Source organism: Macaca mulatta, chromosome 12, assembly GCF_049350105.2.
Source record: "Macaca mulatta isolate MMU2019108-1 chromosome 12, T2T-MMU8v2.0, whole genome shotgun sequence".
Taxonomy (NCBI): domain Eukaryota; kingdom Metazoa; phylum Chordata; class Mammalia; order Primates; family Cercopithecidae; genus Macaca; species Macaca mulatta.
The window spans coordinates 95,964,142-95,979,501 of NC_133417.1; the positions used below are offsets into that span (position 1 = coordinate 95,964,142).

The following is a 15,360-nucleotide window of genomic DNA, read 5'->3' on the forward strand; positions in this document are numbered from 1 at the left end:
CAGTAAATAATTTATGTTTGTGGACCATACGGTCTGTGTCGTAACTTCTCAGTTCTGCTGTTTAGTAGAAAAGCAGCCATAGACAATATGAGGCTGTGTTCTAAAAAACTTTATAAAAACAGGCAGCAGGCCATATGGTGGATGTTTCCCATTTTGTATTTGTCTGATTGGTTCCTTGTCATTAGAAACATTATTCTGTTAAACATTATTGTAATATTATTATGTTTTAGCGTGTATACTACTATTTTATTCTTATTTTGCACTTCCTGCTTTGCATTTCAGGGGTAAGCATTTTAAGGTTGCATGCCTTCCCAACATTAATTCATCAGCTTAAGTGTCTTTTCCAGGAAGTATTCCATGAATCTCAGCTTGCCTCTTTTCTGTGCTCTCCTATTACCATATTTTATCAAACTTATTACATGTCTCTCTGCCCCATAATCACCATTAGACTCTGCCCTCCTTAAGACCTAGATGGAATGTTGTGTCTTCCAGTTCATTTCTGTATGCATGTTATCTGGCAGATAATAGGCACTTGAGATAGTGTTGAAGAACTGTGTCAGTCACTTTGATAATTGCTGACTAGTTAGTCATTTATCTAAACTATGTTGATTTTTTTTTAAAAGTATGGCAAATTGATAAGAGTTTGAAATGTTAAAATGTACAATTAGAAGGGGCTGTCCACCTCAGTGATATAAAGAACATTACCCACAGTTCCTCTAATATCAGCAGCCCTTTTAGACTTGTAGGGTAATTCTCAAATATAATGCACATTAAATCTGTCTAAATCAAAACTCATTCTCTTTCTTTCCAAACTGCTCTTTGCTCTACAGATAGATCCCTATGTCAGTTAATATTATCATGCTCTCAGGCTATGTTAGAAATTCAGGCTTTGTATCAGTCTTTACTCAGTCTCTCCTTTTCTTCATCAGGTTGGAAGATTATCCAACTACTTGCATGTTTGATCATACCTCTCCTTCCATTCCTATCACAGCTGCCTAAATTCAGGCTTTTGTAGCTCTCATTACAGTATTCTTTTAATAGATCAGTCATCGCTTCTTTTTCCCCTTTTTCAAATTGATGTCAGTTATCTTTCTAAAATGTAGATCTGATTAGGTAACTTGTTTGAAAGCCCTCAGGCTTTTATTTTGTGGGTAGTAAGGAGCTATTACATTATTCGACATCTATTGATTTTGATAATTTTGTCCCAGTCTCCTTCGTTTGTTTGATGTTTTCCCACTCTTCTCCATGTGTGTTTCCTGGTTACATCAGAATATTTGCCATTCTTCAGTGGAGCCGTATCCATAATACTTTTCTAACCGTTCATGCTGCATGGAATTTGCCAGTGCCTAGGCCTCGATGGTCTCGATGGTCTCGATGTACCCTGAAATCTGTTAGTCCATTGAATCCTGCAAGATCCATTTTGTGTTTCCCACTCTCAGTGAAAGTTCCATGATTATATCAAGTTCCCTGATTATGTCAATTAAAATGGACTCTTATTGTACTTTTGGGTAGCCAGAGGATTCTGCAGTTTTTCAGTGTATTTTAATGGTAGAAGATTTGAGAATTTTAAAATTAGCCTTTTTATTTACAAAATATGAAGACTTGAATGGGCCTGATTCATTTCAGTCATTTTATAGCCAAGAAAATGAAGATTGAAAGAATTACCACTTAAAAGACTTGTCCAAAGCTACACAAATAGCCTGTTGACAGAATTGATTGGAACTCTGTAGTCCTAAATCTTAGTTCAGTGTTCTTCATGCTGTACATTGCTATACAAATGAAATTATGAACAATCACACTTTTAAAGAAAGTACATAGAGCAAATGTTTTTTGTTTTTTTCTTCTTCCAGGTTTCAGTCTGAAAGAGAAAGTGGAGATCGAAATTTTGCAATAGGATATTACTTAAAAGAAAAGAAGGTTTTTAAATTTTTGTTTCTCTTTCAAATTATTCTTTCATTTAATAAAATACATGAAGATGTATGCTAAGAATTCAACAATAGCCTTTAAGCAACTACCTATTACTATTTAAGGTGCAGAAGTTTTTGCAGAGTGCTCTTGAGTCAGTATTATCAAATTGTTAATGTTATTATTAAATTGATTTGCATCTGGCAGTATTTAAATATTTGACTAATTTTATTTATTAATGCAAATTTTGTTTGAGGTTTAGTCTATTTTTTCAAAAGCATAATAATACCTGATTAGTGTTAACTACTCTTGATTTTTTTAAGTGGCTGGTCTAGTAACTTGATTTATACATCGAGAATCATTTTATCATTGTCAGTTAAACTAGTATCTAAAAACTTAAATAATGTGATAAAATTTTGCTTTTTTGTTTCATGTTTATACTCTTTTAGAAGTTACATGCTATTTTATTAATTAAAATGAAACACTTGTGTACATTTGAAATTTTTCATGTATTTCTCTACTTATGTGCATTCCTGTGTGCCTGAATTTTTAATTGCCTTTCTATTTTTTTAGTGTTTTCCAGAAGGCACAGATATGGTTGGTATATTAGACTTCTACTTCCAGGTAATTTAATTATATAAATTGTATATATAAATAGATGTGTTGGCTGGGCACGGTGGCTCACGCCTGTAATCCCAGCACTTTGGGAGGCCAAGGTGGGCGGATCATGAGGTCAAGAGATTGAGACCATCCTGGCCAACATGGTGAAACCCCATCTCTACTAAAAATACAAAAATTAGTTGGGTGTGGTGGTGCCTGCCTGTAGTCCCAGCTACTCAGGAGGCTGAGGCAGGAGAATCACTTGAACCTGGAAGGCCGAGGTTGCAGTGAGCCGAGATTGCGCCACTGCATTCCAGCCTCATGATAGAGTGAGACTCCGTCTCAAAATAAATAAATGGATGTGTCACATTATGCAAAATATAGGTGTCTCAGAAATCTTGGTTCTAGGCCATGAGAAAATACATTTTTCATTGACTTTCAAAAATGTCTTCATAAAAGGCAGTCTTATGTCCATGTTGCCTAAAATATCATGCCTCAAAATGTAATAGGGACAATTTTTTCTGTAAACATATTGAAAAATTGTCAAAAATAATGTACACTCCTGGAAATTGGCACTCCTAATTATAAACTGAGCTCTAAATTTTTTGTAGCCTTTACATGTTGTTTGGGAAAAGTTTTTTTTTTTTTTTTTTCCAAATAATCAGAGGGCTCTTATTAAGCATTTAAAAGTATCAGTGTCTCAGCTGACTTGGTATCTTGTAATTTCTTTGTTACTGCTCTATCCTGCCTTAACTGGTACTAGTTCATTTCTGCAGGTCATATGTCAGGCTTTCTTCTAAGTTAGAGTAGCTCTCAATATTGAGGGGGCGGGACTGGGCAAGAGGGACCATGTTACACAGTGGGCTGTGGTATAGAACTCAGTTTAGAATAGCCTTCCTGGAGATCTCTTCTCTCACCCACATTTTCAGTTCAATTTATTCTTACAGATTTAACACAGCTGGTGCCACTGATGAGACTGTAATGTGAAGCCACATAGGAGGCTGCATTATTGTTAATTTCCAGTTCACCTTACATTTGCCTGTCTTTAGTTTTAAAAGTTCCTTAATTTTAACCTTTCAGTAATCTTAGAGAGTATATAAGTGAGGTTGATAATGAGTTCGATTTTGATAGATGTCCAGGTTGCAGCTTTTCATCTGCCCAATGTGAAAAACCGTAAACTGGGAATCCAGACCATCAATACAAAATTTAAGGTCTAGCCCAGCGACTTATTAGCCATGTGACTTAATTTTAGTTACTGATCCCTAGTTTCCTTATCTGTAGCATATGCCTGACCTGTCTTGCCATATTATGTGGAAGATAACATGAGATGATATGTGAAATTCCTTTGGACCTAGCCTTTATTTTTTCCTAGTCTGTATGAATTTTTTCCATAAGCTTCTTTTCCTTTGGAATACATATTTAAATTTGGCTGTTACAGAATCTACTATAATGTGACATTTCTGTACTTCATGGCAAAAATCAAGAAATGGCCATAGAAGTGATACTGACTTTTTTGGAGAAGGGGTGCATCAAATTGAACGACCATTGAGATTTGCAGAAGAGTACCCAAGTTAGCATTGGGCAAATTAGTAATGTGCTGCCTTATGACAAACAAAATTCCAATTAATGTTAAGTATACATTAGGAAATGATCATTGGAATTGAGAAAGCCTTGTATGATTAAGTTGACCTTATCACAAATCTTTGCTCTCTGGGGCAGTATTATAAGTCGATTCTGTCGTTTTTGAGAAATAGGGAAGAGATTTTTGATATAAATAGGCAATCTAGTCAAAGTTAAACACACAATGTTTTAATTCAGTATACTTAGTTTTCCTCCTTGCTATTTCCAGACCTCTTTGTGCCTCTTGTAGATCTTGGAGTATGGCTGAGGAAAATCTACAAGTTGAGAACCCATTCTTCTCCTATCTACTTTCTTTTTTGACCCCATCTCATCCCAATTTTGCTTACTATTAGCTAAAAATAAAATGTGGAAACATTTATTTTCATTTTATGGGTAAATTTGGGTTTGGTATGGTGAACTATTTTCATTATTTTGATTGTATTTAAATGCAAAAATTTCATCCTAGAGGGTATATTTAGCACCCATAGTAAATACCAAATAAATATTAATAAGTGGTCTAAAGGATAACATTTTGGTTTAGGCTTACAGAGCATCTGAGACAGATCTGCTTTATATTTTTCTTCCCCTTTGTCCTTTGCCTGTTACCATATAAATGGGGATACTGAGCTTTGTTATGGGTGAAATGTCAGGCACTTTAGCATTTTTTTCTAAAATGATGATTTCTCATGTAGACACTATCATAATCCTTATGTATGGTGCTTTACCTTAAAAATATTTCATGGCTCATTTTTTTTCCTGTTGAATTAAAAGTAATTATGCTTGTGTATTCCACAGAAAGTATTAATATTTAAGCAGATTTGAATATCACATGGGATAATAACAAATCTTAGTGTTTAGAGGCTGGCACTTCCTAGTCTAGTTCTGCCATTAAAAGACTGAGTATCTTTGGCCAAATCAGGGTAAACCTTAAAAGGGGGTAGGACTTTGGTCAATTAAAATATTTAGAATGTCCTCAAGTTTATATTAATCACTTTGGAATAAATATTTCAGATCTGTATGAAATACCAAATCAAATAGATTATCTTAGAAGTGAACAGTAATATTAAAAGTAATATGAGAATTCTGCTTTTTCTTTGTGTTAGCTGTGCTCCATTGAAGTGACTTGTGAATCAGCCAGTGTGATGGCTGCGACACTGGCTAATGGTGGTTTCTGCCCAATTACTGGTGAAAGAGTACTGAGCCCTGAAGCAGTTCGAAATACTTTGAGTTTGATGCATTCCTGTGGCATGTATGACTTCTCAGGGCAGTTTGCTTTTCATGTAAGTAATTGTTTAATCTTAATTTTCTCTGGCAAGAAACTAGTCTGAACTGGTTCTTTGAAAAAATGCAGTTTGAACTTTGCTTCTAAAGCTGTATATTAATTTTTGAGAGGCTTGTTTTTAAGGTTAATTTGTTATAAGATTAGTAAGGAATAGAGCTAAGGTCTACCAGAGGTTCTTAAGAACTTGGAAGTTTGATTTGTAGAACCTCATTCCTTCTGCTTTTAAGGCAATCCAGTGTACAAGGTTAGTACAGTCTTTCTTTACTTTCAGTTGTTAATGTTTAGCATTATGATGATTATGTATCTTAAGAATTCTTTAAGTTCAGGAAGTTTGCAAAGATGTGAGGTTTCACATCTTTGATTACAGCCATAGATGTTTTAATGACTCAAAGTATATTAAAGTTAAAACTTAACAAAAATGTACTGCTTTAAGCTCTGTTGTGCATTTGCCACTTCTAAAGTGTATTGACTTTTCTTATTTCATTCTGCTCATGTCAAGTCATAATGCCATTCTAAAAGCTTTTTTTGTTTTGGAAATTTTCAAACATGTAAAACAGAGAGAGAGAGAGAGATGCATTTAATGTTATCCATCACTCAGCTTCAATAATTATGAATACATGACCAATCTTGTTTCATCTGTGTGTGCATCTGTTTCCCCGTCCTTGTCATATTTCAGCATATAATTCTAAATAAGGACCCTTAACAAAACATAACAATAATATAATTTTTACATATAAAAATTAAATATTATGTATCAAAACTTTAATATCATTATTAATATCAATATTAAATTGAATATCATCAAAATATTTAGTCAGTGTTCAGATTTCCTGGATTATCTTGTAAATTATTATTTCTTTTTTTTTTTTTTTTGAGACAGAGTCTGACTTTGTTGCCCAGGCTGGAGTGCAGTGGCATGATCCCAGCTCACTGCAACCTCTGCCTTCTGAGTTCCAGCGATTCTTCTGCCTCAACCTCCTGAGTAGCTGGGATTACAGGCGCCCGCCACCACACCAAGCTAATTTTTGTATTTTTAGTAGAGATGGGGTTTTGCCATGTTGGCCAGTCTGTTCTCGAACTCCTGACCTCAAGTAATCCACCCGCTTCAGCCTCCCAAATTGCTGGGATTACAGGCGTGAGTCACTGCACCGGCCTATTATATTATTTGATGGTTTGTTTGACTTGGGATACAAATGAGGCGCATACATTGTGATTGGGTTGTGTGTCCCCCCCCCTTTTTTTTTTAATCTATTGGTCTTTTGATCGGTCTCTCTTTTTTTCTTGTTTGGTCGAAAAAACTGGGTCATTCAGTCTATACAGTTTTCCACTGTCTGTACGTTGCTGATTACCTCTGTTCCATTGTCCCTTGTATTTCCTATAAATTTGTAGATCCAATTCAGGTGTTTTTTTTTTTTTTTTTTGTCTGCTTGTTTTGTTTAGTTTTGTGTAAGAGTACTTTATTGGTATACTTCTTTTATTTTTGTTTATTTATTTATTTATTTACTTATTTTGAGACGGAGTCTCACTCCGTCACCCAGGCTGGAGTGCAGTGGCGTAATCTTGGCTCACTGCAACCTCTGTGTCCTGGGTTCAAGTGATTCTCCTGTCTCAGCCTCCCGAGTAGTTGGGATTACAGGCGCCCATCACCACACCCAGCTATTTTTTGTATTTTTTTAGTAGAGACAGGGTTTCACCATATTGGCTAAGATGGTGTCTATCTCTTGATATCATGATCTGCCTGCCTCGGCCTCCCAAAGTGCTAGGATTACAGGCACGAGCCACTGCACCCGGTCTTATTGGTATATTTCTATCCAGAGGTACTTACTAACTGAATGTTAGTAAGCAGTTAATGAACACTGCCCTAATGACATTAAGTTTTGTTTTTATCATTTGTCAAGTTTTGCTAATATAACTTAAATTTTTTGAGGAGTAATTTTAAATTACCATTTTAGAAAATCTTTTAAGAATATATAACTTTTTATTGTTTTCTAATTGTAAAATATTTAAAAAATAATTTGTTATATTTAAAAACAATACATTTATTTAGAACAATTAGAAAATACAGTCAGAAAGAATAAAAGCATCCATAGCCTCACAATTTAGATGTAACTGCTATAATTCCTTAGAGTGTATCTTTAAACAATTTTTCTATATTCATATCTATCCCAAACTGTTTTGTAACTTTTTTTTTTTTTTTTTGAGATGGAGGCTTGCTCCGTCACCCAGACTGGAGTGCAGTGGGGCGATCTTGGCTCACTGCAACCTCTGCCTCCCAGGTTCAAGCAATTCTCCTGCCTCAGCCTCCCGAGTAGCTGGGATTACAGGTGCCTGCCACCACACATGGCTAATTTTTGTATTTTTTGTGGAGACGGGGTTTCTCCATGTTGGCCAGGGTGGTCTCGAACCCCTGACCTTAGGTGATCTGCCCACCTTAGCCTCCCAAAGTGCTGGGATTGCAGGCATGAGCCACTGCACCCAGTCTTATAACTTTATTTATAAATATGTTGATAAAAATTTTTCTACAATATTTTTAATGTTGAAATTCGATGATATGTATGTATATGTATAATGTTTTATTTTATTTTATTTTTATTATTATTATTTTTTTTGAGAGGGAGTCTTGCTCTCTTGCCCAGGCTGGAGTGCAGTGGTGCCATCTCAGCTCACTGCAGGCTCTGCCTCCCAGGTTCACACCATTCTCCTGCCTCAGCCTCCTGAGTAGCTGAGACTACAGGTGCACATTTTGGGAGGCTGAGGCAGGAGGATCACGAGGTCAGGAGATAATTTTTAATTTTTAAACCGATTTCCCAATTTGTTTTTTTTTTTTTTTTTTTTTGAAACTGGATCTTGCTCTGTCACCCAGGCTGGAGTGCAGTGGTGCGATCATGGCTCACTGTAGCCTTGACCTCCTGAGGTCATGTGATCCTCCCACCTCATCCTCCAGAGTAGCTGTGACTACTGGTGTGCACCTCGGAGTCTTGCTATTTTTTGTAGAGATGAGATCTTCCTGTGTTATCCAGTCTAGCCTCCAACTCCTGGGCTCAAGTGATCTGCTTGCCTTGGCCTCCCAAAGTGCTGAGATTACAGGAGTGAGCCACAGTGCCCAGCCCCAATTTCCCTATTGTTGAACATAACATTTCTTATTTTAAAATTTTTACCTGAGTACTCTTTTACTGAATTATTTGTAGGTTGGTCTTCCTGCAAAATCTGGAGTTGCTGGGGGCATTCTTTTAGTTGTCCCCAATGTTATGGGTATGATGTGCTGGTCTCCTCCTCTGGATAAGATGGGCAACAGTGTTAAGGGAATTCACTTTTGTCACGTAAGCATATTTTCTTAATGAGAATAATGATGATATAAGTTGAGTCATCCATTGATTCTTTTTTGTAACCTATTTTCCATAGTTCATTAACTCTTGACCTTCCACCTATAGTGTGCCAGTTATTAGGTAGCTGTGGAAATACTCCCAGAGGAGCTTCAAGTTGCCTCTGTCAGATAGCTTCCATTTAATTATTCCCACAGATTATATTTGTTAGATGCTAATATTTCAATTTTCATGGTTAGAATTAGTATCAATTTTCAAAAGCTCAACAAAAGATATTAAACTTGGAGAAGTAATTTAAAACCTAGTATATCTTAAGAATTATTTTGGTTTATCTTTAATCTGCATTTTAAAATATCTTTATCCATTGACTACCTTTAAACATTTTTTTGAGGAAATAAGCACTGAAAATTAAAAAAAGATTAAACAGTTTTTAAAGTGTTACTGCTCTTGATAGTTCTGTATTTTGTTGTTACCTACTTCCTGCTAATGTTTGAGCTTCTAGTTTTAGTTACATTTATTACTTTCCAGAGTTCATATTGAGTGCCATACTCAATTAAACTTGTTTTATTTTCCAGTCTTTTATATTTTACAAAAACTAGAGTATGACATTGGATTGCATATAAAGTATAGTAGATTGTAACCAGAGTACTTACTTATATTTTAATGTTGCTTTACACTTATTTGATAGAAGAATTCTTTCATGGGGCTGGTTATAAACCCTATTTTGTAGAAGGTGAAAGATGATTTGATTGGCTGAGCCCTAGGATCATGTTAGTAAGCAGTGCCCTTAAAACTTGTATCCATATCTTACTCTGATTTTAGGTCTCTTATTGATGTATTATACTACTTTATTAGCATGTAGTGATGATTTCTAAGCTGGACGATATAAGCAGAGTTTGTTAAAATATGGATATACATAACCAATGAATAGCCAATTTCTTATACCTGCTCTGTATAACTGTTTACAGGATCTTGTTTCTCTGTGTAATTTCCATAACTATGATAATTTGAGACACTTTGCAAAAAAACTTGATCCTCGAAGAGAAGGTGGTGATCAAAGGGTAAGCAAAATTCTTATTTAGATAATTATATAAAATTTTTAAGAAGAGAAAAAGTGATATTTGCCTGTATAAATAAAATCTTTGTTAGTGGCCTCGGGTCTTTGCTATTCATAAATGAGTGTAAACAAATTGTTGACATTTTAATCCGGGATCACCAGTATTAGATATTTAAATATTGCTTAATAGATAGTTAATAGATATAGATATTTAAATATTACTGTTTTGTTACTTAAATTGAAACTGGTTAGCCTAGTGTCAGGGTTTTCCCCTTCCATTTTCCACTATTTGAAGCAAGATTTTTAGAATTGATTCTGTTAAAAAAAAAAAAAAAAAAAAAAGACATTGAAACGTGCTACATGCTATAAAGCATTGTTTTAATATTTGTCAGTCCTAAATTGAAGTTTATTTTAACTTCTTGCATACTGTGTAGATGGATATGTAAATGAAAAGGATTATCGTATTAGTGAGAGACCATATGAAGCCTCAAAAGTTAAGTCACTGTAGATGAAATATTTTTTTCCACTGTGTTTAATGCAGTATTCCTAATAATCTTACGGTCCTATTTGTGTTTTTATCAATGTATTTGGCTTCATACTCTTGTACACATATATTCCTTTTTTAGAAGTAGTATTAAGAGTCAGGACTTAACTTTTTTGGTCTATATTTTATATAGTTTTTCACTGCACCAAGGGGCTTGTGTTGAGAATTTTGATTCAGTTTCTTTGCGTACCATATTGAAAATGTTTGTAGTAAAATTACCTAATTAGACCTCAAGATAATATGAAGAACTTGTAAGTAGAAAATATTTTTAATACATACTAAGTACATTTTCTGTAGTGCTAAACTAAATTTTTGTTAGTTTTTATCAAATTAATTTCTGTTACTATGTAAGAATTATGCAAAACCAACAGAATAGAAACTTCCGTGGGAGTTGACCTGAGTAACATGAAACAAAATGTCAGAGGTGGTGGTTTAAAATGTTAACATTTTAATAATGTTCATTGAAAAATACCATTTTATAGCTTGGACCTTTCTTCACTCAAGTGCACTAATAAATTATGTATGTTGCTTGAACAACTAGCATTCCTTTGGACCATTGGACTATGAAAGTCTCCAACAAGAACTTGCTTTAAAAGAGACAGTATGGAAAAAAGTGTCACCTGAGTCAAATGAGGACATCTCTACAACTGTAGTATATAGAATGGAAAGTCTGGGAGAGAAAAGCTAAAGAAATGGGTTCTAGTTTCAGAATGTTTCTTCATTTAATCTTTCAAACACCTTTAGCTTTTTTTTTGCAAGTTATAAATATTTATTTGAGGTATTTTTTGTTCTCAATCTTGGGTGCTGGAGCCATAAAGCTTTTTTTTTTTCCTTTTAATCTTTGTATAAAGACAGTAGATTAAGAAGTGCATTTGTTGGTCTTTAAAAAATATTTACAAGTACATAAATTTGCTTTATTTTTAAAAATACAAAAAGGAAAAATTTAAATTTTTCTTGATGTAATTAAGATGTTAACTATGTGGTCAGATAATCCCATTTTACAACAGTAACAGAAAATTGTAATTCTTAGTTCTAAAATTCACAAATTAAACTCATAACTTTTGTTGCATTTTGTTTTTTCCTTTCCATTTTTAAAACTAACTTGATGTCTGTAGTGGCAATAGAAAGTACTTCTATGCTAAATACAAAACTAAAAAGGCAAAATAATGAACCCCAAATTATTGTATTTAAAATAGCAGTGGATAAAATTAGCTTGCATTTACATTTATGCCATTTTTAGTGATAGATTGGCTTTACATTTAAAAAAATTTATTTAAAATTTTATCAAATGTTTTAAAATATACCTTTTTTATTTTGCAACTCCTCTGTTCTGTCAGAATTGTTATATACAGGAGTGTCTTATGTTACTAAAACATTCCAGCCAAAGAATTTCAGATGTGAGATAATGACATTTCATTGATAAAAAGCTATAATGGTTAGTTACTCAGAAGGAGAAACAGTGAGTGTCTTCAAGTGAATTGTTCACCTAAACAATTTTATTTTCATATTATCCACATAACTTTTTCTATGTTATATTTAAATATGAATGGCAAATTTTGGTTTTTAGCTTTTAAAATTTTATTATCCTAATAATTTTATAAATGCTAATATTTCTTTTGTTATAAGTTATAGCATCTCATAAAGTTTGTTCTATTTGAACTCTTTTAGAGTACTTGAGAAATGAATTTAGTCTGCAGGTAGTAAGTATGCTACTAAAATATGTTAGATCTAAATCCTTTTGTTTGATAATAAAAATGCAATATTGAGAATCAAAACTTGTTTTTAAGAGAACTATAGATTCTACACAACCTGATTTCAAGTAATTATTCATAGTATTTAAAGTTGTCTTGGCAAAGTGATTGTAAAATCCTATAGGACCTATTCACACTTCTTCCTTCTTCCATATACCCCTCTGGTTTTCCCCGTAGTTCCCCTACAGTTTCAAGTTTGTTGAAACCTGTTTATTTTAGTGGGGGATTAGAAGAAAAACTTGGTGACTTCTTAGCATGATGGTGTATGTGGTAATGCAAAGTCTGTAAAAGTAAACATAGTGTAACAAAAAAGATGTCACTGAGTATTTTAGATACTAGTGCAAATAAAGATAGAAAATCTTGATCATAATGTCTTGAGTTTGGGAACTGTGATATTAAGAAAAGAAATTCCCTACCAGAGGTGCTGGCCAAACGCCTTTTGGGTAACTTAAGTATTAAATTTATATATTTAAATAATTATATTTTAAGTTGTAGAGGATTTTGCCCAGGATTTTATGCTTACTTGAATGTTCTTTGAATGTTCAGATGCATATCCTAACTGGATGCTTCTCAAGGCCTCACTGCATATTTGTGTTAGTTGCACCGGGGCCATTTGTAGTTTGGGCAACCAAATGCCTTAATTGGAAAAAAGGCATTGTGGTTTCCCCTATGATCTAAATTGTTACATTTTACCATTTCATTTAGAAATTGGTTTCACTTTATAAAATGAAGATTTAGTTTTCATATTGCATACATAGCCGTATAGATTTCAAAATTAGCTTGTTAATTCGTGGCACTTACTATTTTGGTGTTGGTAATGCTTAAATGCTTACTTAAAAATGAAGTACTGTTATCTAAGCTACTGTGTTTAGAAAATGTTAAGAAGGAGCATCCAGAAATTTTTATAGAAAAGTGTAAATGGAAGAAGAGATAAGATACTGTGAATAGGCTCTCAAACTTAAAAAAGAAAAAACTTTGCCAGTTTTAAGGACATATTTTGATTCTTTCAGTATTCTTAACACCTTTTTAAACAAAGTTCTTGAAAGTACCCAGTATTATTGGGTTTGTTTTATGCCATTATTGATTCTTGATATTCAAGCATTTACAATGTAGCATATTTGATTTTCTTTTTTCTTTCTTTTTATTTTTTGGCATCATTAACATTTCATTTGAAATGCATATTGTTCTTGAAGTACTTTGTTTTTAGCATAAATGTTGTGCATTTTATCTTAGTGTTTGGATGAAACATTTGTGTTGTTTAGCTTTCTTTCATTTGCTTTGTATATTTAATAATGTACCTTTATTTTCCAGTATGCCTACATTTTGTATTGTACAATAAATTTATTTTAAGCTGATTTTATTGTTTTTTTTTTGTTTTTGTTTTTGTTTTTTTTTTAATCAAAGCAACTTCAACATTTTAGGTACAAATACAGTTGGGATTTTAACTTAGAAAAAATTATTCTTTATGAAAATACTGTTAAAGTGTTTGCTATTCTGAAGCTGCCTCAAAGTAAACTAGAAGTACTCAAAAGGGCTTTATTTGATTTTTAAAAATGCAATATAGCATTAGTGGTTTTTTTGGGAGGAGGACTTTTCCTATTGGTTGTACTAGAAGTATTTGAATAAAAACTTTTCTCTCAATTTTTTTGGTTGTTTTTCCATTTGGTAACTTAAAAAAAATGCAACCCTATTTGTAGGTTATTTTTGCTTTCCAAGGAGGAATATTGTTGTTATTCACTATGTAACTCTCATTTTATCTGTTGTTGCCTAATAATAGGAAAAACATTGCTAAACCAAATGAAGAGTATCATTATATTGCTTTAGAATAAAACTGTTAATCTCAGTAGAATTTATATTAAACAGAATGACAATGATCTAGAAATTCACCTTAACTGGTTTCTGAGGGGATTACATTTTCAGAAGGAATTTTGTATGTTTGTACAGCATGATCCAAATTGTAGTAGAAATTATAGAGGCTCCATGTGTTGTAGGTCAAATATAGTACTTTATATTTTTATGTTTATTTAAATCTGCCATTCATATTCTGGAGGTTTCCTGAATATATTATAGAAGTTTTAAAACCATTTGAAAGGGGAAATATTGTTGTTTACATGAATTTGTATTAATCTGTGGGATTTTTAAAGGAAGTTCTAAATTAGTTAATAAGGAATTCCAGTATAATAATATATTCAATATATGTAACAGTTTATGATTACTTGCTTTTAAAGACTTTTTTAAAAAATTCATTTGAAGCAAAGAGAGAGGAGACTTAAAATGCCTGGTGATCTTGATTTGACAGTGTATATTTAATAGGCATATATTTATGTGGAAAGAACTGCTGAAATACACACTGTTATGTCAGCCTATATCCTGATAATTTATATATAATGTATGGGTTGCATATGTTTGTGCATATGTATGTTTGTGCATACATATATATCATTTCCTTATCTATATACCTTAATCTACCCATTCATATTCTGAAAATGACGAGCAGTTCTTTTCACATTGTATATTATGTATAAATTATTCATTGATCTACTCCTGTTCCAAGCTTTGACACAAAAGAACCCCTAAAATTTTTGCTGCCCTGGAATTGGTAAAGTATAACATACTTTACCATTTGACTTCTTCAATTTGACTTTAAAGATTTGTGGTTTCTGTTACCACTCCCATTCACTACCAGTACTGCCAGGGTAAGAGAGTAGTAACAATATTGGGGGAACTCTGGAAAAGTGAAACCAAGAATATTAGATTTCATGTGGAATCTGACTTTAAAGCACTTTCCAAAATCTATTATAAGGAAGGATTGTATTTTTAAAATTGTTTTTGACTTAAAAGAAGTAGTGCACCTCTCATGTTGAGCAGTTTATGGAATAGTTTTATTTAGTTCACTGTGGTACAATTTTTAGTTTTAAGAATCTGTTTTACTATTCATTTGTAAAAATTTTGGTTTTTTCTCCTAGATGGCCTTGAAAATGCTAGAAAGCATTTTTTAAAGGTATATGATCGGTATACTTAATGTGTGATTTCTTCTCAATTCCTTCTCTACCATTTTGGATTAAATGTTATATTTGCATTGTGTAATAAAACCAAAACCAGATGTTGGAGATGTAGCATAAATGGAAATTTGTTACCATGCATCATGGCCTTATGCTCAGATTTTCACTTAGATTTATTGAGAATGGACTTTACCTTACTCTGTCTTTTCTCTGTCATGTAGTTCAAGGGTACAATTATACGTAAACATAAACTCAAGTATATCCAAGTTCAACTAT

At 33.0% G+C, this 15,360-nt stretch overlaps 1 protein-coding gene across 6 annotated transcripts in view; it reads left to right on the forward strand.

Annotated features, from left to right (window-relative positions):
• The window catches only part of GLS (glutaminase), an 87,020-nt gene that overhangs the window by 43,205 nt on the left and 28,455 nt on the right, over positions 1-15,360 (forward strand). For 4 of the 6 annotated variants that reach the window (XM_015110583.3, XM_077957325.1, XM_077957324.1 and 1 more), the window contains 5 exons: positions 1,851-1,917; positions 2,479-2,529; positions 5,229-5,405; positions 8,596-8,727; positions 9,699-9,791. In XM_015110583.3, coding sequence (XP_014966069.2) covers positions 1,851-1,917; positions 2,479-2,529; positions 5,229-5,405; positions 8,596-8,727; positions 9,699-9,791 — 520 coding nt within the window. Of the gene's footprint in view, positions 1-1,850; positions 1,918-2,478; positions 2,530-5,228; positions 5,406-8,595; positions 8,728-9,698; positions 9,792-10,813; positions 13,438-15,360 lie in introns of those variants that run through there. The other 2 variants (XM_015110585.3, XM_015110584.3) reach the window with 2 other exon arrangements.